The following is a 26,451-nucleotide window of genomic DNA, read 5'->3' on the forward strand; positions in this document are numbered from 1 at the left end:
CTGTGCCCAGCATATCTTCCAATATTATCTTTTATTCTCGTTCTATGCTTTTAAAACTCTATTCTAACTCTTATCGTTCTCTACATCCTAGCTAAGACTGTAACACTATATTCTGCATCCTCTCCTTTCCTTCTCCCCTATGTACTCTATGTATGGTATGCTTTGTCTATATAGTGTGCAAAATGTGACAACAGTAAATCAAATCAAAGCTTCTTCCCTGCTGCCATCAGACTTTTGAATGCACTACCACATATCAAGCTGATCATAGAATCCCTACAGTGCTGAAAGAGGCCATTTGGCCATCAAGTCTGCACCAACAACAATCCCACCCAGGTCCTTTGCCCGTAACCCCACCTATTTAGTCCCCCTGACATTAAGGGGCAATTTAGCATGGCCAAATAACCTAACCCACACATCTTAGGAGTATGTGAGGAAACCAGAGCACCCGGAGATAACCCACACACACAGAGAATGTACAAACTCTGCACAGACAGTGACCCGAGGCACTGTGAGGCAGCTAACCACTGTGCCACCCTGATCTTTCTCTACTATCTATGATTGTAATATGACATTCTGCACCCTCTCCTTTCCTTCTCCCTTGAGGTACTCTATGAATTGTATGCTTTGTCTGTATAGCTCGCAAGAATCAATTCTTTTCGCTGTATACCAATACCTGTGACAATAATAAATGAAATGAAATCCAGTACATTTCTCAATGGTATAACATTGGGGGGGAAAACATTCAGTTATCTTCCATTCAGGCTAATTTCTGGATGAAATTTGAACAGCTCATTTGGAAGAGACACATTCTGCACTTGGAGATGTAAATAATTATGAGCATCGAATGGTAATTTTTTGGCAGTGTAATAGCTCTTCAGGAAGCTAAATTCTACACCATTAAAAAAAACAGCACAACAATTCCCAATGAAGAGACTCAAAGGAAACTTTCTATACATCTCCAGCCCTGGGATCAGCCCAATATCACCATGGCAACCGCTTAAAAGGCAAAGCTGGACTCAGCTTAATGGGGAATGGGTCGAAGTTTGACATTATTTATCGTCACAAGAAAAAATAAAACCGAAAAAACAAGATAATTCTGGATAGGGAGAATGTTGGAGGAGGTAAGACAGATGGTGAGGTCGGTGTGTGAGGGAGAGGCAGGAAAAGGGTTCAAGCTCCAAACTTGCTGGCGGGAGAAACAGAAACAAAATGTCAGGGACGGAAAATACTGGAACCCTGAATTTGGAAACGGAAAATGTCCAGACAGGATTTGTACAGAGAGGAATTCATCAGAATCCAAAGCAATAAAAATCCCTCTCTCCGATTACCTCGTGGTTGCGGCAGGACTGATTATCCGGTGGGACCAGGTTCGGAGGCCGGACGGTTTATTTGGGTGCACCGGAAGTGGGGAGGCCGGACCGGTTATCTGGGCTAACCTTCTGAGGTGAGCGAAGTCTGGTTGTGTGGGGGGTGGGGACGGGGACACGGACACGGAGAGTTCGGGCTCCTCGCCCCTCAGTTTGAAGGAGGGGGGCCGAGTGTCGCTGCCCTGAAGGCGCTCAGTGGGACTTGTTCATGTGCGGCACAGTGGTTAGCAAACTGCCGCCTCACAGCGCCAGGGACCCGGGTTCAATTCCTGTCTTGGGTCACTGTGCAGAATCTGCACGTTCTCCCCGTGTCTGCGTGGGTTTCATCCGGGTGCTCCGGTTTCCTCCCACAGTCCGAAAGACATGCGGGTTAGGTGAATTGGCCGTGCTAAATTCTCCTTCAGTGTACCCGAACAGGTGCTGGAGTGTGGTGACTAGGGGATTTTCACAGTAACTTCATTGCAGTGTTAATGTAAGCTAATGACACTAATCACCAAGAGATCGAAGATGGTGCCGGAGTGTGGCGACTTCTTGCAAGCCGTGCCTAGCATATCTTCTAATTTTATCTTTTACTTTCACTCTATGCTTCTAAAACTTCATTCAAACTCTCTAACAGTGCACTACATTCTGCACTCTTGTTTCCTTCTCTATGAACGGTATGCTTTGTCTGTATAGCGTGCAAGAAACAATACTTTTCACTATGTTAATACATGTGACATAATACATAAATCAAAAAAAATACTTAAACTTAGTGAGCTCCCCTCTTCTCTCCGGCTGGATTCACTCACTCAGTTTAACCCTAATGTCCTGTGAGCCTCAAAACGGCAGCTGGAGGGGAGGTTGGGATAGTTCTCCTTGGCTTAAGGAGATATTTGCTAAGAGATGTTCAAAATCATGAGGGCTGGACAGAGTTAATAGGAAGAAACTGATCCTGCTTGTCAAAAATCAAAGCACCACAGAGCATAACTTTAATGTGATTTGCAAAATAAGCAAATATGATGTGAGGAAGAGACTTTTTCACACAACCAGTGGTTCAGGTATGGAATGCACTGCTTTGAATTGTGATGGAGGCAGGTTCAAATGAGGCATTCAAAAGTGTGCCAGGTGATTATTTGAATAGAAACAATCTGCAGGGAAACTAGAAATGGAAATGAGTCAATGTTAATTTGGAGAGCTGATGCATGCTGAATGGCCTCCCTTGCCCTAACAACTTGTGATTCATAGAAACCCCACAGTACAGAAAGAGGCCACCCGGCCCATCGAGTCTGCACCGACCACAATCCCACCCAGGCCACATCCCTACACATCTACCCACTAATCCCTCTAACCTACGCATCTCAGGACACTAAGGGGCAATTTTAGCATAGCCAATCAACCTAACCCGCACATCTTTGGACTGTGGGAGGAAACCGGAGCACCCGGAGGAAACCCACGCAGACACGAGGAGAATGTGCAAACTCCACACAGACAGTGACCCATGTCGGGAATCGAACCCAGGTCCCTGGAGCTGTGAAGCAGCAGTGCTAACCACTGTGCTACCGTGCCACCCAAATTCTGAGAGGAATTGCAACAGTGTCTATACTTAAAACAAAGTACTTTATTGGCCATTGATATAAATGCAAGTTCCTTTCTGTTTCCTCTCAGAATCTCAAATGTACTTCATTGGCCAGAACAGGCATTAACTGTCAACACATCCTAGCCATCACATTGAGTTAACCGCAAAAGAAACATATCCTGGTGTATGTGCTGAGGGAAATAACTTACAGTTACAAGACTTTTATTTTTAAATAGATGCATTCCAAAAGATACAGGATTAGATTTATATCGCACCTTTCACAACATCAGGATGTGTTGACAGTTAATGCCTGTTCTGGCCAATGAAGTACATTTGAGATTCTGAGAGGAAACAGAAAGGAACTTGCATTTTATATCAATGGCCAATAAAGTACTTTGTTTTAAGTATAGACACTGTTGCAATTAATGCACAGGAAGTCCCCACAAATGTCAATGTAATAATGACCAGATTTACTTTTTAAATAAAGGAGTATGGAGAATTTGGTTAAATGCTTGGTCTGTAGAATAACAAATGCTTGGCCAATAAAATAACAAAGGCTAATGGAAACTGAAGAGGATGAGCAGTACTAGTTATTGCAGATATTGTATAGGGAGGTCAAGTTGGTCTTTGGGAGGGTTTGGAAAATTAGGGATTGACAACAAATGCTGGCCATGCCAGTGATGCAAGGAAAGTCTGAGATTAAGGAAATTAGCTATGGTGAGACTTTATAAATGTGGGTTTGAATGCTTTGAAGATAAAATTAAGGGATGGTATGAAAGAGGTGCTCAAAGTGAAGTTGATAACTCCTCTCCTGACATGAGAATTTAAACGAGATGACATGATCTTAGAATTCAGATTAACTGAAATTGTGAACCCACTGCAAAGGCTATAGATGCAAAATATATTTTTTAAAGGAAGTAGATAATTGTGAATCAAGTACATTGTGACAATTAAGGGTCCCAGGTCTAAGTGTTGAAGTGTAGGCAAATGTAGCCGATTCAATGGGCTGAATGCTGTAGTCTCCCTCTGACAATTCTTCTGTTTGCCGCACAGTGCCACGAGAATTAACTGTCAACACATCCTAGCCATCACATTGAGTTAACCGCAAAAGAAACATATCCTGGTGCATGTGCTGAGGGAAATAACTCACAGTTACAAGACTTTTATTTTTAAATAGATGCATTCCAAAAGATACAGGATTAGATTTATATCGCACCTTTCACAACATCAGGATGTGGCAATGCCTGTTCTGGCCAATGAAGTACATTTGGGCGGCACGGTAGCACAGTGGTTAGCACTGCTGCTTCACAGCTCCAGGGTTCGATTCCCGGCTCGGGTCACTGTCTGTGTGGAGTTTGCACAATCTTCTCGTGTCTGCGTGGGTTTACTCCGGGTGCTCCAGTTTCCTCCCACAGTCCAAAGATGTGCGGGTTAGGTTGATTGGCCAGGTTAAAAATTGCCCCTTAGAGTCCTGGGATGCGTAGGTTAGAGGGATTAGTGGGTAAATATGTGGGGGTAAGGCCTAGGTGGGATTGTGGTCGGTGCAGACTCGATGGGCCGAATGGCCTCCTTCTGCACTGTAGGGTTTCTATGATTTCTATGATTTGAAGTATGGTCAGTATTGTCATTCATGCACAGCAATCTCCCACAAACAACAAAATGATAATGACTAGATCATCTGTTTTTTGTGATGTTGTTTGAAAGATAGTTGTTGAGTGGAACGCTTGGATGTCACTCTCCTGCTACTCTTCGAAATAATGTCAGGAGATCTTTCACGCTCCCCTAATAGGAAAGATGGGGCATTGGTTTAACGCCATGTCTGAATGACGGGTTCCCACAGTGCAGTTGAACTGGCTTTTCAATTCAGATTTGTGTGCCGAAGACCCGGAACTCAAACCCACAACCTTCTGACCCATAAGAGTGCTCCCAGCTGAGCCACGGTGGGCAATAAATCAGATTGGACCAACTTATTTCTTTTTGAATATTTTTCAATCAAAGAATTAAGAAGCCAGCAATTAAAAAACAATTGCTGTTGGGAGGGAGAATAACACATACATTCTCTATGTTTGCTAACTTCTACATTTTTTGGATTGTGTTTGCATCAAGTCTACAGTACCAACAGAGAGGATAAATGGATAGCGAAGTACAAAGAGACGGCAGAATTCTGGACCTTATAGATGATGCATGGCGTGAGGACAAACTGCCGTATGAAGATGTGGAAATACCTCTAGTATGTACAAAATTCATATAAATAAATACTTGCATTTATTTGGAGCTGTAAGATGTAATTAAATGCTGGAAGCTGCATCATAATTACTTTTGGAGAGCAGTGACTGTTAATATATGCCCTACAGATGTGGCACAATGAAAACAAATAGCAAATAACTGCCTCCTCCTCTGGGGACTCAAATAGGCCTATCTGGTCGTTTTTGTACTAATTTCAGAAGCATTTTTGTAGGGTTGCTATTCTGATAGGAACTTATCTTAGAATTCCATCCTCTAGCCATTCCAAAATTCTAGGATAAACACTGAAATAATTATGGAAAAGAATACTTATCGTAGAATGAAGCTGTGCACACCAAGACGGTTCATGGTTAGAGCGGGGTTATATTACTCAGCACCCAAAGCCTGAAGAAAGTGAACAGCGGCCATGCTGCCTGCTTAAGTTATTATCGTGCGCGTGTACGTGTGTATGTGTACGTGTACCTCAGAGTGACTCCTGTCGAGGCCTCAGTTGTGATCATTGCAATTAGCCTATAGCCTTTGACAATGGAGAGTCCTGAGTGAGGCACTCGATAGCTATCATAGGTGGAACAGGACTTCACTGGAAGAGAGGGAGGAATGTGAGGGCACCAACCAGCATGGCAATATATAATTTGAGAACTGCTGTATTTTGAAGTATATTCAGACTACCTCTAAATAAACATAACTTGCACACATTTGCATAATGTTTTTGATACATATAGAATATTCTATTCTGCTTAGAATATTCTGCTTATGCAAACTTCGACTCCTATTGGTGAAGTATGTGAAGTTTTAATTACAAGCTTCTACTTAACAACAGTTGCTTGCAACAGAAAGACATATTAAAGGCAGTGGATGTCTGAAAGAGTTGATTCTGTTTGTTGCTAAAAGTACAAAAAATAGGAATTAGTTGATTTCCAGATTCATTGGTGAATGTGGAATAATATTTTATGACCTAGTTTACTTTTTAAGATTAAGACGCTTGCAATTTTGCAAGCATCCATCTTCGTACCTGTTTGAGGTCTGGGGACAAAAACATTTTTAAATAATTAATTATACATCCAGTTCCTTTCTTAACCTCTATATTTATAGAATCTTTATTTTTCAGAGTTGTATCATAATGCTGACCATTCGCTTCTGTATTGCATGATGTTCAGAGTCAGTTTAGTTCAGTTGGCTGGACAGTCGACTTGTGATGTAGAGTGACCCCAACAGCGTGGGTTCAATTCCCGTACCAGCTGAGGTTATTCACGAAGGCTCTGCCTTCTCAACCTTGCTGAGGTGTGGTGATCCTCAGGTTAAATTAACACCACCCTTTGAGGGGGAGAGCAGCCTATCTGGGACTATGGTGACACTACCTTTTTAATACAAATAAAACAGTATGTAGGGCTTTTTTTTTAAGAAAAAGGGGTCAGAAAGGATTTGAGATCATTAGCAATCAATCTGCCGTGGATTTAAATGTAGGTTACATTCAATAATGCACTGAGTGCCAGATATCAGACTATAGTAGGAAATGCCAGCAATTACATCTGACATATATATTCAAGAAGCAGGAAGAGAAACCGGTGCATATTTCTCGATCATTATTTGGTGCACTGCTGTATATCTATGCTAGTTCTTTTAAATGTATGTCATTCGGTTCATTTATGTAAAGTTCATTGGGAAGTTTGAGTGAGTTTTTAATCTGCTACATTCGGACTAAATAATTAAGGGGTGTGTATGCTTTCAGGAATTTTAGTTAAATTCTTCTGAAGTTAATATGTCTTTCTGTTGCAAGCAACTGTTGTTAGGTAGAAGCTAGTAATTATAACTTCTCATACTTCACCAATAGGAGTCGAAGTAAGCAAGCTTTACTTGTTAGCTTCCCTCGGGTGATTAAGTACATTGAAGGACTCATTATTGGAGATGTTCTATTGGAACAACTTAATAGTTCCACTTGTCCTAATAATTCTGTTCTTCATTTGCCTTTCGCAGAGTGAACTTCCAGAACCTGAACAGGATAATGGAGGAACAACTGAATCCATTAATGAACAAGATATGAAATGGACTGACCTGGCCTTACAAAACCTGCATGAAAACATTCCCTCTGCAGGAAGCTAGCTTCTGACGTCGTCAACATCAAAACAGCAGCAAGGCTTATTTCTATATTGGTATATAAGCCAGGTGCATTGCAGTCTCAGAATTTACTTTCCAATGACGATGTACTTTAAGCCATGTGTCCATATCATTGCAGATGTGACACTTCAGAAGTAAAACCTGACAAACTCAGTGGAAGTGTCCATGAGCAAGTGTGTGCAAAATGAAAGTGTGTGCATATTTATATGGTACGTTTTAGTCCCATTGATTTTACCATTCAAAGAAATAGTTTGTTTACATTGAATAAAACCATTTGAAGAGAATCTACAGGAAGCAGTAATATTAATTATGAAATTAATTCCCATAAGTAACTGAATGTTACAACAGGATTTCATGTGTTAGATAGTCCTGCTGCACAACTTACTTCATATGTTGTTTATAAATTCAGAATTATGAATAAAAGTATGAACACTCCCCTACTTGCTTGGAGATATTAGTCTAAACTTTACATTTCTTTGCAATCTTATTGCAGGCACACATTTAATTTTAACACTTCATATCAGTAAGCTAATTCTGATTCCAAATTGTGTGGTGAAATACCCACAAAACATGCTTGTGAGCATCTCGTTGAGCTCAGTAAGACTTTCAGCCAAGTTAATGTGTTGCACTCAAGGATATCTTGGGCGATACCAGTTTTGTAAAATAGCATGTTAGATTCTCAGTTTTACAAAATTGTTAAGTTGTTACCAGATAAAAGTCTACAAGATTATGAGGGGCATGGACAGAGTGGATAATCAGAAGCTTTTTCCCAGGGTGAAAGAGTCAATTACTAGGGGTCATGGGTTTAAGGTGCGAGGGGCAAGGTTTAAAGGAGATGTACGAGGCAAGTTTTTTACATGAGGGTGGTGGGTGCCTGGAACTTGCTGCCAGGGGAGGTAGTGGAAGCAGATACGATAGTGAGTTTTAAGGCGGGCTCTTGACAAATAGGTGAATAGGATGGGAATAAAGGGATATGGTCCCTGGAAGGGTAGGGGGTAGCATGGTTGGTGCAGGCTTGGAGGGCCGAAGGGCCTGTTCCTGGGCTGTAATTTTCTTTGTTCTTTGTATTTTGGGGTTGCATACAGGTACAGTTGTAAAAAGTGGATGTCTAATGGAGTTGATTCTGTTTGTTGCTAAAAGTACAAAAAATAGGAATTAGTTGGTTTCCAGATTCATTGGTGAATATGGAACAATATTTTATCCAATTTATGATCCTAAAGATAGAGTTTGAGTGCATTGTAACAGTGAAGTAATTCATGATTTGTAACACTATTAATAGGGAATAATTCATTGGCCTAATGTGAGAGGTGCAAGATGAAACAGACATCTGTATTAGAGGAAACTTTTATTAATCTATGCAAAGATACTTTGTACTTTCTTAGTGTACAATTATAATGCAGATGGGGTGAGGTTGGTGAGAAAAACACAGGACTGGAAGTTGTTGGAATGGTATATGCTGTCTATTGATAGAGTATTTTCATGCCCTGTTTATATTGCATTACACTAACACTGCAGTTTGCTGGATTGTTGATTATTCTTCCATGGAGCAATGTCAGTGTGCATCTCACTGTGGCACAGTGGTTAGCACTGCTGCCTCACAAGGCCAGGGACCCGGGTTCGATTCCCAGCTTGGGTCACTGTCTGTGCGGAGTCTGCACATTCTCCCCATGTCTGCATAGGTTTCCTCCGGGTGCTCTGGTTTCCTCCCACAGTCCGAAAGACGTGCTGGTTAGGTACATATTAAATTCTCCCTCAGTATACTCGAACAGGCACCAGAGTGTGACAACTAGGGGATTTTCACAGTAACTTCATTGCAGTGTTAATGTAAGCCTATTTGTGACTAATAAATGAACTTTAAAAACATGGCATGGACAATGGCTTCTCCTCCAAACAAACCTTGTGGCATGAAAAAAACCTGAGAACAGACATCATAATTCAGATTGATGTGTGGCGCCAGGGAGCAACTTCTGAGAAAATCATGAATTCAACTTAACTCGTTAACTCCAGTTTTACTCTAAAGGGCTGAATAAAGTAATATTCACTGTCCCGAACATCTCCTTTTCTGCAGAAATGTCACAGGATGCTTTCAAGCAACAGTCTCAAATTTTGGGGGGAAGTGTGGACCTTCATACCCTATTGGATGAAGTGAAATGTCACAAAGAGCGTCAACATTGGATCACATCACGTTTTCCATATTGTACACTGACTGTAAAACTGGCTTTGTAAACTGAGGGAGTCAACATTTTGCACTAATGTAATCTTTCATTCTAGCTTTTCATACAGACATGAGAACACCAGGACGGACTGAGCAGAAAGAGGATGGTGTGGAAAGTACAAGGATACAGAGTGCCCCAAAGGAGCAAAAGACACTCCTATGCTCAGATTGCACAATGAGGGTGTTGAAGTGGAGGAGGTGCTTCACTGCTCTGTAGGAGCCCTGCCTCCTTAGCAATTCCTGCTGCACCCAGATGTACCCCACTCTCCTTCTGGCCACAGCCGTGAAACTCCCGGCACTACCGTGGAACCTGAGAGATGGGAGATACAGCCCACGGTCTGAGTCAAAACTTCTGGGGACCACAGGGAGAGTATCTGGGACCTCTGCTGGTTATCAAAGTGTCAAGTGACTTTGGCAGGCCATATATAGGCAGGTGGTTGTGTGGAGTGTTCCGTTTATTGCTGAGGGGTCTGCAGATGAAAGCCATTTACCTCCCCCCTTAATGTACTCCTTTTTCTGAAGGTGCCCCTTTGTATGCAGAATCTACCTACTCCTGGTCTCTGGAGACACATCAGACTACATAATGTTTTATGAATAGACATTTCTCCATCCACTTTTTTATTTGACTATCTCAAAGCAGTGTCAACTGCTATTGGTCTTTAATTCCTCAGCCACTTTCCTTATTGTACCTGCTGTGTTCCTGCTCAACTGTGAATGTGGACAAGTGCAACTTGCCGAACATATCTGCTGCTTTTAAAATTGTTCAGATTTTAATCATTGTTTTTATTGATGGGAGTTAACTGTCATTTGGTTGCACCTTAGTCTGCTTTTCGATTCACTGTTTTTGCACTGCTGTATTGAATAAAAGTTCAATTATTTAAAAAAAGCTATTGCCTGTCCTTTTTTATGTTCGCATTACCATGGGATCACTTCATAGCAAAACTGTTCTAGACTTCCTATCTTTCTACAATTTCCTACGTTACAACAGTGGCCACTCTGAGATTATGGAAGGCAGTGCATACGTAAATCTCTCTTCCTGGCTGCCTCCAATCTTCTGACGGAACTTTGGCAAATGTACTGTGCTTACCCCAGTCCAACGCCGGCATCTCCACATCAATGTTCAAACACCAGAGGCTACTAGCTGCTGCCTGGACTGCAGTAACCCTGCCTTCCACCAGGAGGCAACCATCTATAGACTCAGCTACAGGCAGTTAGAGATGTCCCAGTTACTTGGATATTTCATAGACTATATAGAACCCCTACAGTGCAGAAGGAAGCCATTTGGCCCATCGAGCCTGCACCAACCACAATTCCACCGAGGTCCTATCCCTGTATTCACCCTGCTAGTCCCCCTGACACTAAAGGGCAATTTACCATAGCCAATTAACCTAATTCACACATCTTTTGGACTGTGGGAGGAAACCAGAGCAGCCAGAGGAAACCCATGCAGACACAGGGAGAATATGCAAACTCCACACAGACAGTGAACCGAGGCTAGGTTTGAACCCAGGTCCCTGGAGCTGTGAGGCAGCAGTGCTAACCATTGTGCCACTGTGTTGCCCAAATTTCACCAAGTCAAGGCTGAGTCCTTCCTGTAGGTTGAAATAGTGTGTTGCACATCATTCCATGACAACCTTTGCTACAGAGATAACTGTATAACACCCTAGCACCAGTATTGTGCTGTAAGCACTCTTAGCAGTCCTTTCCCAGGTCCCTGTGCACAGTTGTGCCCTATCTGTGATGCAACCTTGTTGATGTGGAATGGTGTCATCAGCCATGGTTTCAATGGCTAAGCATTGGCTCCCAGAATCTATGTGCCTCCTTATCTCTCTGCTGAGGTAAGTCAATGATGTTAGTGGCATGAACACTTGCCCAGTGCTCTGGGTGTCAGATAATTGGCACATGTCAATCAGGCACAGTGGCACAGCGGTTAGCACCGTTGCCTCACAGTGCCAGGGACCTGGATTCAATTCTAGCCTTGAGTTTCTGTGTAGAGTTTGCACTTTCTCCCCATGTCTGCAGGGGTTTCCTCCAGTGCTCGAAGTACAAAGATGTACAGGTTAGGTGGATTGGTCACAGTAAATTGCCCCTTAGTATCCAAACAGGTGTATGTTAGGTGGATTAGCTGTAGCAAATGCGCATGAGTTATGGGGATGGGGAAGGGATTGGCCTGGGTTAAGATGTTCTTCGGAGAGTTGGTGTAGACTAGATGGGTCGAATGGCCTCCTTCTGCACTGTAGAGATTCTATGATTTATGATATGAGGTCAGAACACAGCTCAGCTGTGATATCAGATAGCTTGACAACACTGATGGATTTGTAGACTCACAATTGGGTCTATATCCACTTGGGTAACATACTGGAGGATGACCAATATAAACTTGTATATAATCCTGTAAATCAGGATTTACAAAAGATGATAAAAATTGGGGGAAATTGGTACACTTTAGTGTGTAAACTATTATGATCCAATAATATTCAGACTATTCGAGAATGTAAAGATCCAAATTGCAATCCTATAAAATAAATTGTTTCAAACAGCTTCCCTCTGTATCTTCATGGTAAATCAAACTTTCATTTTGGCAAAAACTTTCCAACCAGAATTTATAATTATTATACTCCATATAATAATATTAACTAGTTATGAGATCACAAGAATTTACAAAGGGCTGTGAACGTAGCCCAGTCCATCACGCAAACCAGCCTCCCATCCATTGACTCTGTGTTACCTTTTCTGAGGTAGCACTTCCTCCGATTCCATGGCAGGCGAGGAGGTAGAATTCCGGCGACTCTCTTCCACCTTCTTCCGTCGGGGAAAAGATACAAAAGTCTGAGATCACGTACCAACCAACTCAAGAACAGCTTCTTACCTGCTGCCGTCATTCAGACTTTTGAATGGGCCTACCTTATATTAAAGTTGATCTTTCACTACACCCTAGCTATAACTGTAACACTATATTCTGCACCCTCTCCTTTCCTTCGCCCCTATGCACTCTATGAACGATATGTTTTGTCTGTAGAGCGCGCATGAAACAGTACTCTTCACTGTAGCCAATACACGTGACAATAGTAAATCAAATCAAACCATAATTCATTTATTCAGCCATTAAACCTGCGCCACCTTCAGGATTATCCCAAAATATACTGTTGGCAAACTGCCCAGGGAGCCTGAATTCAAAGCACCATACTGCAGATGCTGAAAATTTAAAATAAAAAGGTGAAGTCCTGGAAAAACTCAGCAGGTCTGGCAACATCTGTGGAGAGGAAAACAGAGCAGACATTTCAAGTCCAATAGGACTCTTCTTTGGAACTGGTCATGGAGTCTGTTCTCAAGACAAGGAAAGAAAGAGTGTAGCATCACAATTTATCTGGCTCTTAAGTTACATCACAATCACTTCAGCTGATGTCCAATCATTGTCGTGTTTTCGTTATTACAGCGTTTAATTTTAAACTGCCAACTGACATGCTTGCATCATACATGTATCCATAGTAACACTCACATTCTGGGATGTGCTAATCTGAATTGCAAAGTAAATTGCGAATAGTCAGTTGTCACCAAACTTGTTAAAGGCATGTTAAAGGTCCCAAAACATTGTTTATTACCCTGACTCTATCTTCATGTTTGATACTTCGTAACAGTACGTTTCTCCTCCACCTGTACGTTAAGAGGAATGTAATAATAGGGCAAAAAAATGAGATAAGCAGAAGACAAAATCTTAAGCATTTGGAAGACATTATTTAAAAACCTGTTTCTCAACAAAAGGTAAGTTTCTTTTCAAAGGACAACAACCGAAGAAGCTAAATCAAATACGTGAATAATTGTATCTATTTTTCAGGTTTACAATATATTAAATGTTGATCTTTAGAAGTAAAAAGTAAGACAGCTTTTGTAACTTTTGAATTAGATGTAAGTTGTATCATCAAACTGCCTCTAATTTATGGACTGTTTATTGCCCTCCTGTTTATGGTGAACACAGATTGCTGAATCTGCTGGTGATGCTTAGTGGGTAATGCATGGTGTGTAGAAACCCACTCTGATGAGAAAGGCTCCAGATTCAGTCGTTAGACATTGCTGATCTCAGTCCTGGCTACTTTACTGCAGAAAGAATAATGATGAACATCATGCCTCGAAAAGGTTATAGCTGCAATCAGCAATGTGGGTGTGGGGAGTGTGGGGTGGGAACCTGATGATATGCATTAATCATCCTGTCATTAGTATTCAGTGATAGCAACTGTCAGCAAAGAAAATGAAAGAAAACCTTACAGAATAAGCGGGCAAAAGAGATGAGAAGCACAGCCGCATTTTCCATAGGGGCGTAAGTCAAAACAGCATTATAAGCTTAACAGAACACTGGTGGGTGAAGCCATATTTACAATATTTCTCTGACATTGGTCACTTTACCATCGAAAGTATATGTGTTTCTTGGGGATGTCGAGAGAACATCAAAGGTGAAGGAAGAAAGTATTTACATAATGCCATTCTCATCCTCAGAACTCCCAAAGTCACTTGCAAGCTGTGAGTTACTTGAGAAGAACAACCATTGTTTGGAAGACATTTTCAAACAGCAACTAAATTAGTGACCTGGTAATCTTATCTGCTCTTTAACGGTATTGGCTGAGGGAGGTTATATCTGGGACATAGCTGCAAGTTTTTCAGATACTGCCACGTCATAGAATCCCTGAAGTATAGAAGGAGGCCATTCGGCCCATCAAGTCTGTACCGACCACAATACTTCCCAGACCCCATTCCCGTAACCCCACACATTTACCCTGCTAATCCCCTGACACTAGGGTCAATTTTAGCATGGCCAATTAACCTAACCCGCACATCTTTGGACTGTGGGAGGAAACCGGAGCACCCGGAGGAAACCCACGCAAACACAGGGAGAATGTGCAAACTCCACCCAGACAGTGACCAAGGCTAGAATCGAACCTGGCCCCCTGGCGTTGTGAGGCAACAGTGCTAACCACTGTGCCACTGTGCCACCTGTGCCACCCCCTCATCTTTTAACATCTCATCCAATGATTCTGAGCTTGGGTATAAAGTTTTGAGACCCTCGCAAAAATGAGCTTGCTTTTAGTATAGAGAAAAAGATTGAGGTAGGACGTTATCATTGAAGAACCTATCTATCTCTGTCTTAACTATGCTCAATGACCTGGCCTCCACAGCTTCCCATGGTAATGAATTCCACAGATTCACCACCCTCTGGCTTAAGAAATTCCTCCTCACCTCGGTTATAAAGGGTCGTCCCTTTACTCTGAGGCTGTGCCCTCGGATCCTAGTCTCTCCTACTATTGGAAACATCTTCCCCATGTCAACTCTATCCAGGCCTTTCAGTATTCTGTGAGTCAATCTTCCTACGTATGGCATTCAGAATTAGATGCAATGCTCCAGCTGAGAGCTATGTCTGATTCCCTCCAATCGGATTTCTGCCACAGTACCAAAACAGTTTCTATGTGACTGTGACAAAGGTAAACCTACCCTCCATGTCCTCTTGACTGGTCTACAGCCTTTGCCTTAGTTGGCCATACCATCTTCTTTTAACGCCTCACCAATACTGTCCATCTTAATGGGATGGCACCAAGAACAAAGAACAAAGAACAAAGAACAGTACAGCACAGGAAACAGGCCCTTCGGCCCTCCAAGCCTGTGCCGCTCCTTGGTCCAACTAGACCAATCGTTTGTATCCCTCCATTCCCAGGCTGCTCATGTGACTATCCAGGTAAGTCTTAAACGATGTCAGCGTGCCTGCCTCCACCACCCTACTTGGCAGCGCATTCCAGGCCCCCACCACCCTCTGTGTAAAAAACATCCCTCTGATGTCTGAGTTATACTTCGCCCCTCTCACCTTGAGCCCGTGACCCCTCGTGAACGTCACTTCTGATCTGGGAAAAAGCTTCCCACCGTTCACCCTATCTATCGCCTTCATAATCTTGTACACCTCTATTAGATCTCCCCTCATTCTCCGTCTTTCCAGGGAGAACAACACCAGTTTACCCAATCTCTCCTCATAGCTAAGACCCTCCATACCAGACAACATCCTGGTAAACCTTCTCTGCACTCTCTCTAACGCCTCCATGTCCTTCTGGTAGTGCGGCAACCAGAACTGGACGCAGTACTCCAAATGTGGCCTAACCAGCGTTCTATACAGCTGCATCATCAGACTCCAGCTTTTATACTCTATACCCTGTCCTATAAAGGCAAGCATACCATATGCCTTCTTCACCACCTTCTCCACCTGTGTTGCCACCTTCAAGGATTTGTGGACTTGCACACCTAGGTCCCTCTGTGTTTCTATACTCCTGATGACTCTGCCATTTATTGTATAACTCCTCCCTACATTATTTCTTCCAAAATGCATCACTTCGCATTTATCCGGATTAAACTCCATCTGCCACCTCTCCGTCCAATTTTCCAGCCTATCTATATCCTGCTGTATTGCCCGACAATGCTCTTCGCTATCCGCAAGTCCAGCCATCTTCGTGTCATCTGCAAACTTGCTGATTACACCAGTTACACCTTCTTCCAAATCATTTATATATATCACAAATAGCAGAGGTCCCAGTACAGAGCCCTGCGGAACACCACTGGTCACAGACCTCCAGCCGGAAAAAGACCCTTCGACCACTACCCTCTGTCTCCTATGGCCAAGCCAGTTTTCCACCCATCTAGCCACTTCTCCTTGTATCCCATGAGTCTTAACCTTCTTAACCAACCTGCCATGTGGGACTTTGTCAAATGCCTTACTGAAATCCATATAGACGACATCCACGGCCCTTCCTTCATCAACCGTTTTTGTCACTTCCTCAAAAAACTCCACCAAATTTGTAAGGCACGACCTCCCTCTTACAAAACCATGCTGTCTGTCACTAATGAGATTGTTCCGTTCTAAATGCACATACATCCTGTCTCTAAGAACTAATGAGATTGTTCCGTTCTAAATGCACATACATCCTGGCTCTATTCTTGTTTAGTAGCACAGAATCATAGAGTCATAGAAGTTTACAGCATGGAAACAGGCCCTTCGGTCCAACTTGTCCATGCCGCCCTTTTTTTTTAAAACCCCTAAGCTAATCCCAGTTGTCCGCATTTGGCCCATATCCCTCTATACCCATTGTACCCATGTAACTATCTAAATTCTTTTTAAAAGACAAAATTGTACCCGTCTCTACTACTACCTCTGGCAGCTTGTTCCAGACACTCACCATCCTCTGTGTGAAAAGATTGCCCCTCTGGACACTTTTGTATCTCTCCCCTCTCACCATAAACCTATGCCCTCTAGTTTAAGACTCCCCTACCTTTGGGAAAAGATATTGACTATCTAGCTGATCTGTGCCCCTCATTATTTTATAGACCTCTATAAGATCACCCCTGAGCCTCCTACGCTCCAGAGAACAAAGTCCCAGTCTATCCAGCCTCTCTTTATAACTCAATCCATGAAGTCCCGGTAGCATCCCAGTAAATCTTTTCTGCACTCTTTCTAGTTTAATAATATCCTTTCTATAATAGGGTGACCAGAATTGCACACAGTATTCCAAGTGTGGCCTTATCAATATCTTGTACAACTTCAACAAAACGTTTCAACTCCTGTATTCAATGTTCTGACCGATGAAACCAAGCATGCCGAATGCCTTCTTCACCACTCTGTCCACCTGTGACTCCACTTTCAAGGAGCTATGAACATGAACCCCTAGATCTCTTTGTTCTGTAACTCTCCCCAACGCCCTACCATTAACTGAGTAAGTCCTGCCCTGGTTCAATCTACCAAAATGCATCACCTCGCATTTGTCTAAATTAAACTCCATCTGCCATTCGTCAGCCCACTGGTCCAATTGATCAAGATCCCGTTGCAATTGGAGATAACTTTCTTCACGGTCCACTATGCCACCAATCTTGGTGTCATCTGCAAACTTACTAATCATGCCTCCTATATTCTCATCCAAATCATTAATATAAATGACAAATAACAGTGGACCCAGCACTGATCTCTGAGGCACACCACTGGTCACAAGCCTCCAGTTTGAAAAACAACCCTCTGGCTTCTGTCAAGAAGCGAATTTTGTATCCATTTAGATACCTCACCCTGGATCCCGTGAGATTTAACCTTATGCAACAACCTACCATGCGGTACCTTGTCAAAGGCCTTGCTAAAGTCCATGTAGACAACATCAACTGCACTGCCCTCATCTACCTTCTTGGTTACCCCTTCAAAAAACTCAATCAAATTTGTGAGACATGATTTTCCACTCACAAAAGCCATGCTGACTGTCCCTAATCAGTCCTTGCGTCTCTAAATGCCTGTAGATCCTGTCTCTCAAAATACCTTCCAACAATTTGGGATTAGTTTCGGGGTTTTAAAAAAAAGGGTGGCATGGACAAATTGGGCCGAAGGGCATGTTTCCATGCCGTAAACCTCTATGACTTTATAATTTACCCACCACAGATGTGAGGCTCACTGGCCTGTAGTTCCCAGGCTTTTCCCTGCAGCCCTTTTTAAACAAAGGGACAACATTTGTCACTCTCCAATCTTCAGGCACCTCACCCGTGACTATCGGTGACTATCGATGATTCAAATATCTCGGCTAGGGGACCGCAAGGGGCGGCACGGTAGCACAGTGGTTAGCACTGCAGCTTCACAGCTCCAGGGACCTGGGTTCGATTCCCGGCTTGGGTCACTGTCTGTGTGGAGTTTGCACATTCTCCTCGTTTCTGCGTGGGTTTCCTCCGGGTGCTCCGGTTTCCTCCCACAGTCCAAAGATGTGCAGGTTAGGTTGATTGGGCAGGTTAAAAATTGCCCCTTAGAGTCCTGAGATGCGTAGGTTAGAGGGATTAGGGGGTAAATATGTGGGGGTAGGGCCTGGGTGGGATTGTGGTCGGTGCAGACTCGATGGGCCGAATGGCCTCCTTCTGCACTGTAGGGATTCTATGATTTCTATGATTTCTAATTTCCTCCCTAGACTCCCACAATATCCTGGGATACACAGCATAGCAGCCCGTCCAAGTCTTTTCCAAGTCATGTGCTAAGAGGCATATAAATTTAATCAAACGAATTTTGGATTAGAGGTCCCATAAGTCAACCACAATTGGAAGACACAGGTATATATTAAGATTTTAAAAACTGGCTAAATTTCCATCCATTCACAGTCATGTACCAAGCCTTAGAAGACTTTCCCCACAGTTTAGTGGATGAGGTTTCAGAGATAGGAAATGATGCAGCAGCTGGAGAAGATTGCAGAGATCGGGAGGGATGTAATGGGCGGTGAAGGTTTCAGAGATCGGGAGGGATGTAATGGGCGGTGAAGGTTTCAGAGATAGGGAGGGATGTAATGGGCGGTGAAGGTTTCAGAGATAGGGAGGGGTGCAGCTGCTGGAGGAGGTTTCATAGATAGGGTGGGGTGGAGCGGTTGGAGTGTAGAATTCGTTTTCGGAAGTCGGATCAAAAACTGAAGAGACACAGGTTTCTCCGAAAGCCTTCTTTATTGCATCGGAGGAGAGATCGCAAGACCATGCACATCCAGCATGGGTTCGTGAGTCTCTGTCTGGCTTACAAAACAGTTTTCAGTTATACACGATGGAGATACATCCACGTAAGGACATGGCTATTAAAGTTTCTGATTAGATTACTTTCAAGAACAAAAGGCCAATCGATAAGGCCCTGCCCTCCAAAGCCAGAACCACAATTACCTATTAGCAGTTTCTTTAACGTGATCATTAGTTTCGCTTGTCGCCCTCGCCTCAGGCCCTTTCCAAAACCAGTTGATCCCTCAACTGATTTCTAGTTTCACATCCCAATTTTAACCCTTTCCTCTTCTCAATCTACCTTATACACATTCTCATTCCCTCCTGTTGTCATTTCATGACAATCCTCAGTGTCCATGAATGGGTCAAGGGCAGGGGTTAGGGGATCGCGTTCAGTTATGTTAACGAACAAGGCCCGTTTTCCAGGTAACAGATCCTGCATAGAAGAAATCATACGTTGTAGAATGCACTTAAGGACAGCAATCCCCACAAATATTCCCATGACCACCATTCCCATGTAGATTGCAGCATTAATTAACCAATCACCCCATCCACTGTATCCCCAGTTTCCCCAGATGCCCCATCCTTTTCCTTCCTTTATAACCCCTAACTGTTGGTCAATCTGGTTCACAAAATGGGTGATGTTAGCTGCAGCATCATCCAAACCCAAAATACACTTTCCCTCAACTATGGAGCATACCCCACCTTGGTGTGCTAATAGATAGTCCAGGGCATATCGGTTTTGCAGTGAGAACAGTCTGAGTTCTTCCAGGCTCTGAGTAATCACCTTAAGGGCTCCCCGGGTTGAGTTGCCCAGAGTGGTGAGGCCAAAAGCAAGATATTTCCGGTTGTCAGCGGCTATCCATCCAGAGGCGGATCCCAGGGAGAAGAAACCAGCGGCGCCATAACCATGAACTTGTCCTGGCGAAAGGGCTGTCAACTCTTTATAGTCTGTTGATGTGCTTGGTAGAAGTAGTTGCCGGTGATGTGGTTCTGGGGATGGGGAAGGTCCAGAACATCCAGGTTAGGGAATTCTAATTTCTGTCGGACAAGGGAGTCGTCTTCCGCTCTTTCCTGCAGAAGGGGATCATCCACTAAGGCTTCCCTGAAGCACTTTCCGTTATAGAGAAAATGATCATATTTTCCCTCCGAGGGTTCTCTTTTACAGGTAAATTCGAATTTGCATCCCCAGTACCAACCTGGTAAGGTCCAAAGATTGCGTTTGTCTAAAACCAATTTTCTATCTGCCTGGACTAGGTACCCGTTACAGAAGTCTATTTTAATCACATTCCACCATCCAAATAAGCCTTCACGGGTGTCGTTACAAACACGAACATCCCGTGAGCATAAATGATGTACCTAGTTGGATTGAATGGCCTTGCAAATAATGGTTCTAGCTTCTGAGTCAAGGACTAGAGCCACTAGAACTACCACCTTTACCCATAAGCCCATTCCCTTTATACTAACTCCAATTTCCTTCAACTGTTACCTGCAGCGAGGGCGAGAGCAACGATAAGATCCCACTTTATAACAATTAAAAAGCGTTGGGGAGGAACAGTTAGAGAGTCCAGAAAAAGTCTGAGATCCTGGTTTTTGAAGTTGACAGGTCTTTCTTCATTAGTCATTCTGGATTAGGTGTGATCAAGCTGTCCAACGCTTACAGTCACTCAGGTGTATCCATCTTTCCTGCCCTTTCACCTTCACCGCGGTTGGAGTCTGTAGCAGAACTTGGAAGGGTCCTCTCCTGCGAGGTCCTAGTTTGGGTCATTCCCAGTCACGAATCAGCACCCAGTCTCCGGTTTCGACTCCTTCCCAATCTCCGTCCTTGTCGGGTGAAGGCCTGGTAGATTCCTTCACCTGAGTGTGTAAAAACTTAAGAGACATAGTCAATTGTTTAAAATATTGCTGGAGTTGGTCAGACATGACGTGTAGCTCTATCTGGGGAGGAGGAGGTGTCGCGCTATCCCATGGGGTTCTAAGTGGGCGCCCATATATTATCTCAGCGGCATTTAAACCGGTACCGGTATGGGGGGGTTCTGATAAATGAGTCGGGGCGGTATCCAAGAAGGTGGCGGGATTAAGGACGGAACAAAAGGCAAAGGTCAATGGAAGGAGATGCAAAAGAGGATGCAAGTCAAAGTAATGGAGACTTTAGGATGAGGTTCTGAAACACTGGAGTGAAAGGACGTGGAGGGATTTAAACATGAATGAGAACTTTAAATTTGCAATACAGCAGCAAAATTAAATCAGGGAAGAGGCAATGGATGAGTGGGACATGATACTGGCAGCAGAATTTTAAATGAGCTAAAGTTAACAGGAGGCAAAGAATGGAAATCTAGCCAGATAAGGTGGTGATAATTGCATTGATAAGGTATCAGCAGCAGATGGACCAAGGCACACAATGTCAAAAATATCAATGATTCTCAGGCATTTCAAAGGGCTGATACTATTACATAGTTCCTCACAAGCAGAAATGTGACACCACAGAACAACTTACCACGCACCTCATACTTCTTTTTCGCAAACAACAGCAACTTATATATGCTCATACGTGCCTTTAACATAATAAATCATTCAAAAACAGTTCAAAGCAGCACTGTGGAAAAAGAGTCAAGAGCTAATTTCTGCCACTGTAAACAAAATTACTGCGAAAAAAACCCAGAAATCTTTTGGTGAATCTCATAAATTAACCTCTGAGGATCTACTGACTTGGCTTTCCTACTGCTTTTGTGGCAGAAGCAAAAACAAACTGCAGCAAGAAAAAAAAGGGTTGCAGCCAAACTTAATCAACTCCAGCATGCTGCTCTTAGCTCAACCACAATTTCTCAGAACACTCACCTAAGTATCCTGTAACTCCATTCGCCAATGCACCATATACATCATCATTTTACACCTGTTTACACCATTGGTACTATTACAACTCCAATCATCTAATCAGTCAAAGGTAGCCTTGACATATTTTATTCAATTTTATTACTCTGATTGACAATCATAGTACCAGTGTATTTGGTTGACTGATCAGCTGATAAGCATAACCACTTAGACAATGGCTGATAATAAAATTCTCATTTCATCCTTGCCCAGAAAATCTTACCGAAGCCCAAAGGACACTTTAAATCAAATTTAATAACTTAATGAAAACCACAAGGCTTAATCCAGAATACTCTTTGAAAGCAGCGCAAGTCAGCTGGGGGAGGCAGAGGCTTTCAAAGCGGGCCTGAAGAAAGTGGACAGCCAGGAGGGCAAATGCAAGTGGGAGACGCAGATTGACACAGTGCACAGCTCCACAAGAAACAGCGACAAGAAGGCAAAGGGGAGAACCGGCTGGCCGCAGCAGGTCTGGGCTCTGGAACTGAACCAGTGACGGCAGGATTGCAAATGGTTTTTGCACATTTTTGTTCAAACTCGGGAGAACTGGAGTTGATCACAAAAGGATCGCTTTCCCCCCAAACAAAAACTCAGCAGCAAACCATTACAAGTGTAATTTTAAATCCGTTTAAAGTCACCACGCACAATCGGGGCGGGGGGATAATTCTTATCTATCTGTGCAGCTAAATTTCATGCAGTGTAAAACTGACCATTCCTCACTTGGAGGTCTTACACTTCTCTAAATCCCAAGTACCTCCCAATGGCCATAATTCGTTACCCAATTTCTTACTTAGGCGCGCACTTAATCTCCGATATTTCTGATCTTCGTGTGGGTTTTCCTGGCATAATTTCCCCAGCGGGGTGGATGGACCCACCTTATCTAAAGTTTGACTCATACAAACTGCACAGTCTTACTCTTATGAAGATTTCAATCGTTACAGGGACTCGAACCCCCACGATCGCGAAGTTAACTGTCTAATTCCCTGAGGACTCGAACCTCTTTCTTGTTAACCCACTTATTTCCTACTAGGGACTTGAACCCTTTGGTATTAGCTCGCCAATTGTAAACCTGTAGACTCTAACCTCCAGGCACACGTGGGGGACTCGAACCCTCCACTTTCTTGTTACCTGTGTCTCTCCGACTGTCTTATGACCAGATTCGAGGAGCCCGTAGGATAGTTACTAGTTTGCCGAAGAGATTGAGATAGAAGCACAGGATGGTAGAGAGGAACCAAGGTTAATCTTACCTTGTAACGCCGTCCGTCTCTGTCCTTCCTCGCCCCGTCTCAATCGCTGACGCCGGTCGACCAGTACTATGCGTTTGGGCTCCTGGCTGGCTCGCCAATTGTAGAATTCGTTTTCGGAAGTCGGATCAAAAACTGAAGAGACACAGGTTTCTCCGGAAGCTTTCTTTATTGCATCAGAGGAGAGATCGCAAGACCATGCACATCCAGCATGGGTTCGTGAGTCTCTGTCTGGCTTACAAAACAGTTTTCAGTTATACACGACGGAGATACATCCACATACTTCTGTTAGCCAATAAGGGCATAGCTGTATTGTTACATTTTGATTAGATTACATGGCTATTAAAGTTTCTGATTATATTACTTTCAAGAACAAAAGGCCAATCGATAAGGCCCTGCCCTCCGAAGCCAGAACCACAATTACCTATTAGCAGTTTCTTTAACGTGATCATTAGTTTCGCTTGTCGCCCTCGCCTCAGGCCCTTTCCAAAACCAGTTTATCCCTCAACTGATTTCCAGTTACGCATCCCAATTTTAACCCTTTCCTCTTCTCAATCTACCTTATACACATTCTCAGGAGGAGGTGACAAAGATAGGGAGGGGTGTAGATGTTGGAGGAGGTTTCAGAGAGTGGGAGGAGTGCAGCGATTGGAGAGATAATGAAGATAGGTAGGGGTGTAGGGGTTGGAGGAAGTTTCAAAGATAGGGTGCAGCGGTTGGAGAGGTTACAAAGATAAGGAGGGGTGTTGGGTTTGGAGGAGCTTTCTGAGTTAGGGAGGAATGAGGCCATGGAAAAATTTGAAAATAGCGATGAAAATGTTAAAGGGCGGCAGAGTGAGATTATCTGAGTTGCTTTTATAGCAACCCAGCATGGTTATGATGGAGTGAATGGCCTAATTTTGTGCTCGGACCATTCTATGGAACAGTCTCTGTCAAAAAATATAGTTTGCTTTGTTTTGCACACACCGTATATTGTATTGTATTGCCAACTAACCATTTATTGAAGTAAATTTAATTTTTGAAGAGTCCTAGGTAACTTACTAGCAATTTGTAATTAGAGATATGCTTGTAGAAGCTCGCCTATATTTGTGGATATCTAAATTAAGGGAAAAATGTAAACCAAAGAAGTTGCTATCATGTAGGCTTTTTCCTGATGGAATGAGTATGCTAATTATGTGTATACTAACTCCCTAAGGAGTCTAACAACACCAGGTTAAAGTCCAACAGGTTTATTTGGTAGCAAATGCCACTAGCTTTTGGAACGCTGCTCCTTCGTCAGGTGAGTGGGAGATCTGCTCATAAACAGCAAACAGGGCATATAAAGACACAAACTCATTTACAGAATAATGAATAATGATTGGAATGCGAGCCTTTACAGCTAATCAAGTCTTAAAGGTACAGACAATGTGAGTAGAGAGAGCATTAGCACAGGTTAAAGAGATGTGTATTGTCTCCAGACAGGACAGCCAGTGAGACTTTGCAAGTCCAGGCAAGTTGTGGGGGTTACAGATAGTGTGACATGAACCCAAGATCCCGGCTGAGGCCATCCTCGTGTGTGCGGAACCTGGCTATCAGTCTCTGCTCAGCGACTCTGCGCTGTCGTGTGTTGTGAAGGCCACCTTGGAGAATGCTTACCCGAATATCAGAGGCCGAATGCCCATGACCGCTGAAGTGCTCCCCAACAGGAAGAGAACAGTCTTGCCTGGTGATTGTTGAGCGGTGTTCATTCATCCGTTGTCGTAGCGTCTGCATGGTTTCCCCATGTACTAACTCTGCATGGTTTTACCATATACTAACTCCCAGCAGCATAAATTTATACAGATGAAAAGTACATTGGAACACGCACAGGGGGTAAAGATAGACTCAATGACGATTTAGAACGGGAAACAGTTGAGTATGAGAATTCCAGGTTTGGGGTTTGGACTTTGTTGAGATCACCAGGTGTAGCATGGGCTTTACCCAGGAAGCTCGGGTTGTCACCTAGGTCGATGGTGGTTGTCGTTATATAGCGCGAGATTTTGTCAAAGTGCTGGAGATTTCACCGCCATCGTGGTTCTCAGATGGCCAACATGCACGAGATAATGACAGGAGGAGGTAATTCAAAGTGATTGGGGTGCCCTTGGAAGTCGGAGAATTGAGAGGAAATTCTTCAAGTGACAGCGCTGGGGTGATGGAGTCATTCCTACACTACATCCCCCATCCCCCAACAACCCTGAAGAAGCTGCTGGGAAGCTATCATCTTACAGCCCGTGATCTGCCAATGAGGCGGGTGGGCTACTAGCAAAATGCCAGCAGCTGGGAAAATGGCTCTTAATTGAGCTATTAATTATTCAAAATGGTCAGTTACTGTTATCCTCACTGGGAAACCTCCTCAGTGGCAGCACTGTGCAGGAAATTGGCCCAGTGTCTTACCATCTCTCCACCACCTCCATTACCAGTACCGGGGGGGGCAGTAAATTTCCACTCATGGTAATGACTCCTTTGCCCCACACCAACAACATCCCAACATCGTGTTTCACCACATACCTTGTCCAAAGCATCATTCCTAATCTCACCTCTACATCTCCGGTTCCTTTACACTCCTTTTTTACAGATGCACCATAGAAAGCATTCTTCCTGGTTGTACCACAGCTTGGTACGTATGGCTCCTGCTCTGCCCAAGACCCCGAGGAACTACAAAAGGTCGTGAACGTAGCCCAATCCATCATGCAAACCAGCCTCCCATCCATTGACTCTGTCTACACTTCCCGCTGCCTTAGCAAAACATAAGCCAGCATAATCAAGGATCCCACGCACCCCGGACATTCTCTCTTCCACCTTCTTCTGTCGGGAAAAAGATACAAAAGTCTGAGGTCATGTATCAACTGACTCAAGAACAGCTTCTTCCCTGCTGCTGTCAGACTTTTGAATGGACTTACCTTGCATTAAGTTGATTTTTCTCTACACCCTAGCTATGACTGTAACACTACATTCTGCACTCTCTCGTTTCCTTCTTTATGAACGGTATGCTTTGTCTGTATAGCGTGCAAGAAACAATACTTTTCACTGTATGTTAATACATGTGACAATAATAAATCAAATCAAATCAAAGCCTATACATTTTAAATTGCAACCAATTTCCACTTAAACACACTTTCCTTTCCTACAGCGAAGTTCATTACCATCCACAAAGCCACCTTACTGATACAGGACCATCCCCTTAGCATTGCCCTTACAAACAGCCTCAAAACCTTGAAGGGCCTTATTGCTGACAAAGTTCTGATCACTTACTCTTGTCATTTCCCTACCTGCTCCTTGATCTTCTGCTGTCTCAATTTCCTCTTT

The 26,451-nt window shown here is 43.4% G+C and overlaps 2 protein-coding genes across 6 annotated transcripts in view; one reads left to right on the forward strand and one right to left on the reverse strand.

Annotated features, from left to right (window-relative positions):
- thyn1 (thymocyte nuclear protein 1) overlaps nt 1-26,451 on the reverse strand; it is a 71,858-nt gene that overhangs the window by 15,532 nt on the left and 29,875 nt on the right. For 2 of the 3 annotated variants that reach the window (XM_078198877.1, XM_078198878.1), the window contains one exon: nt 23,131-23,358. In XM_078198877.1, the coding sequence (XP_078055003.1) occupies nt 23,131-23,358 (228 nt within the window). Of the gene's footprint in view, nt 1-12,224; nt 12,299-23,130; nt 23,359-26,451 lie in introns of all 3 variants that reach the window. The other variant, XM_078198876.1, reaches the window with a different exon arrangement.
- On the forward strand, nt 1,329-10,369 carry anapc13 (anaphase promoting complex subunit 13). Of its 3 annotated transcripts, none has more exons than XM_078198884.1 (3): nt 1,329-1,444; nt 5,029-5,152; nt 7,141-10,369. In XM_078198884.1, exons 2-3 carry the CDS (start codon nt 5,054-5,056, stop codon nt 7,264-7,266), a joined length of 225 nt encoding a protein of 74 aa, XP_078055010.1. In that variant the 5' UTR covers nt 1,329-1,444; nt 5,029-5,053; the 3' UTR covers nt 7,267-10,369. The 3 variants fall into 3 exon arrangements, with proteins under 3 accessions (XP_078055010.1, XP_078055011.1, XP_078055012.1); XM_078198885.1 differs by lacking the exon at nt 1,329-1,444 and adding an exon at nt 1,673-1,839; XM_078198886.1 differs by lacking the exon at nt 1,329-1,444 and adding an exon at nt 1,892-2,023.

This window comes from Mustelus asterias, chromosome 27 (genome assembly GCF_964213995.1).
Source record: "Mustelus asterias chromosome 27, sMusAst1.hap1.1, whole genome shotgun sequence".
Lineage (NCBI taxonomy): Eukaryota > Metazoa > Chordata > Chondrichthyes > Carcharhiniformes > Triakidae > Mustelus > Mustelus asterias.

What these genes read in the sequence shown, in the direction of transcription:
- anapc13 (XM_078198884.1), top strand. Translation starts at nt 5,054, where the DNA reads ATGGATAGCGAAGTACAAAGAGACGGCAGAATTCTGGACCTTATAGAT. An exon ending in AAGATGTGGAAATACCTCTA is followed by an intron (nt 5,153 to 7,140) that starts GTATGTACAAAA and finishes TGCCTTTCGCAG; the next exon opens with AGTGAACTTCCAGAACCTGA.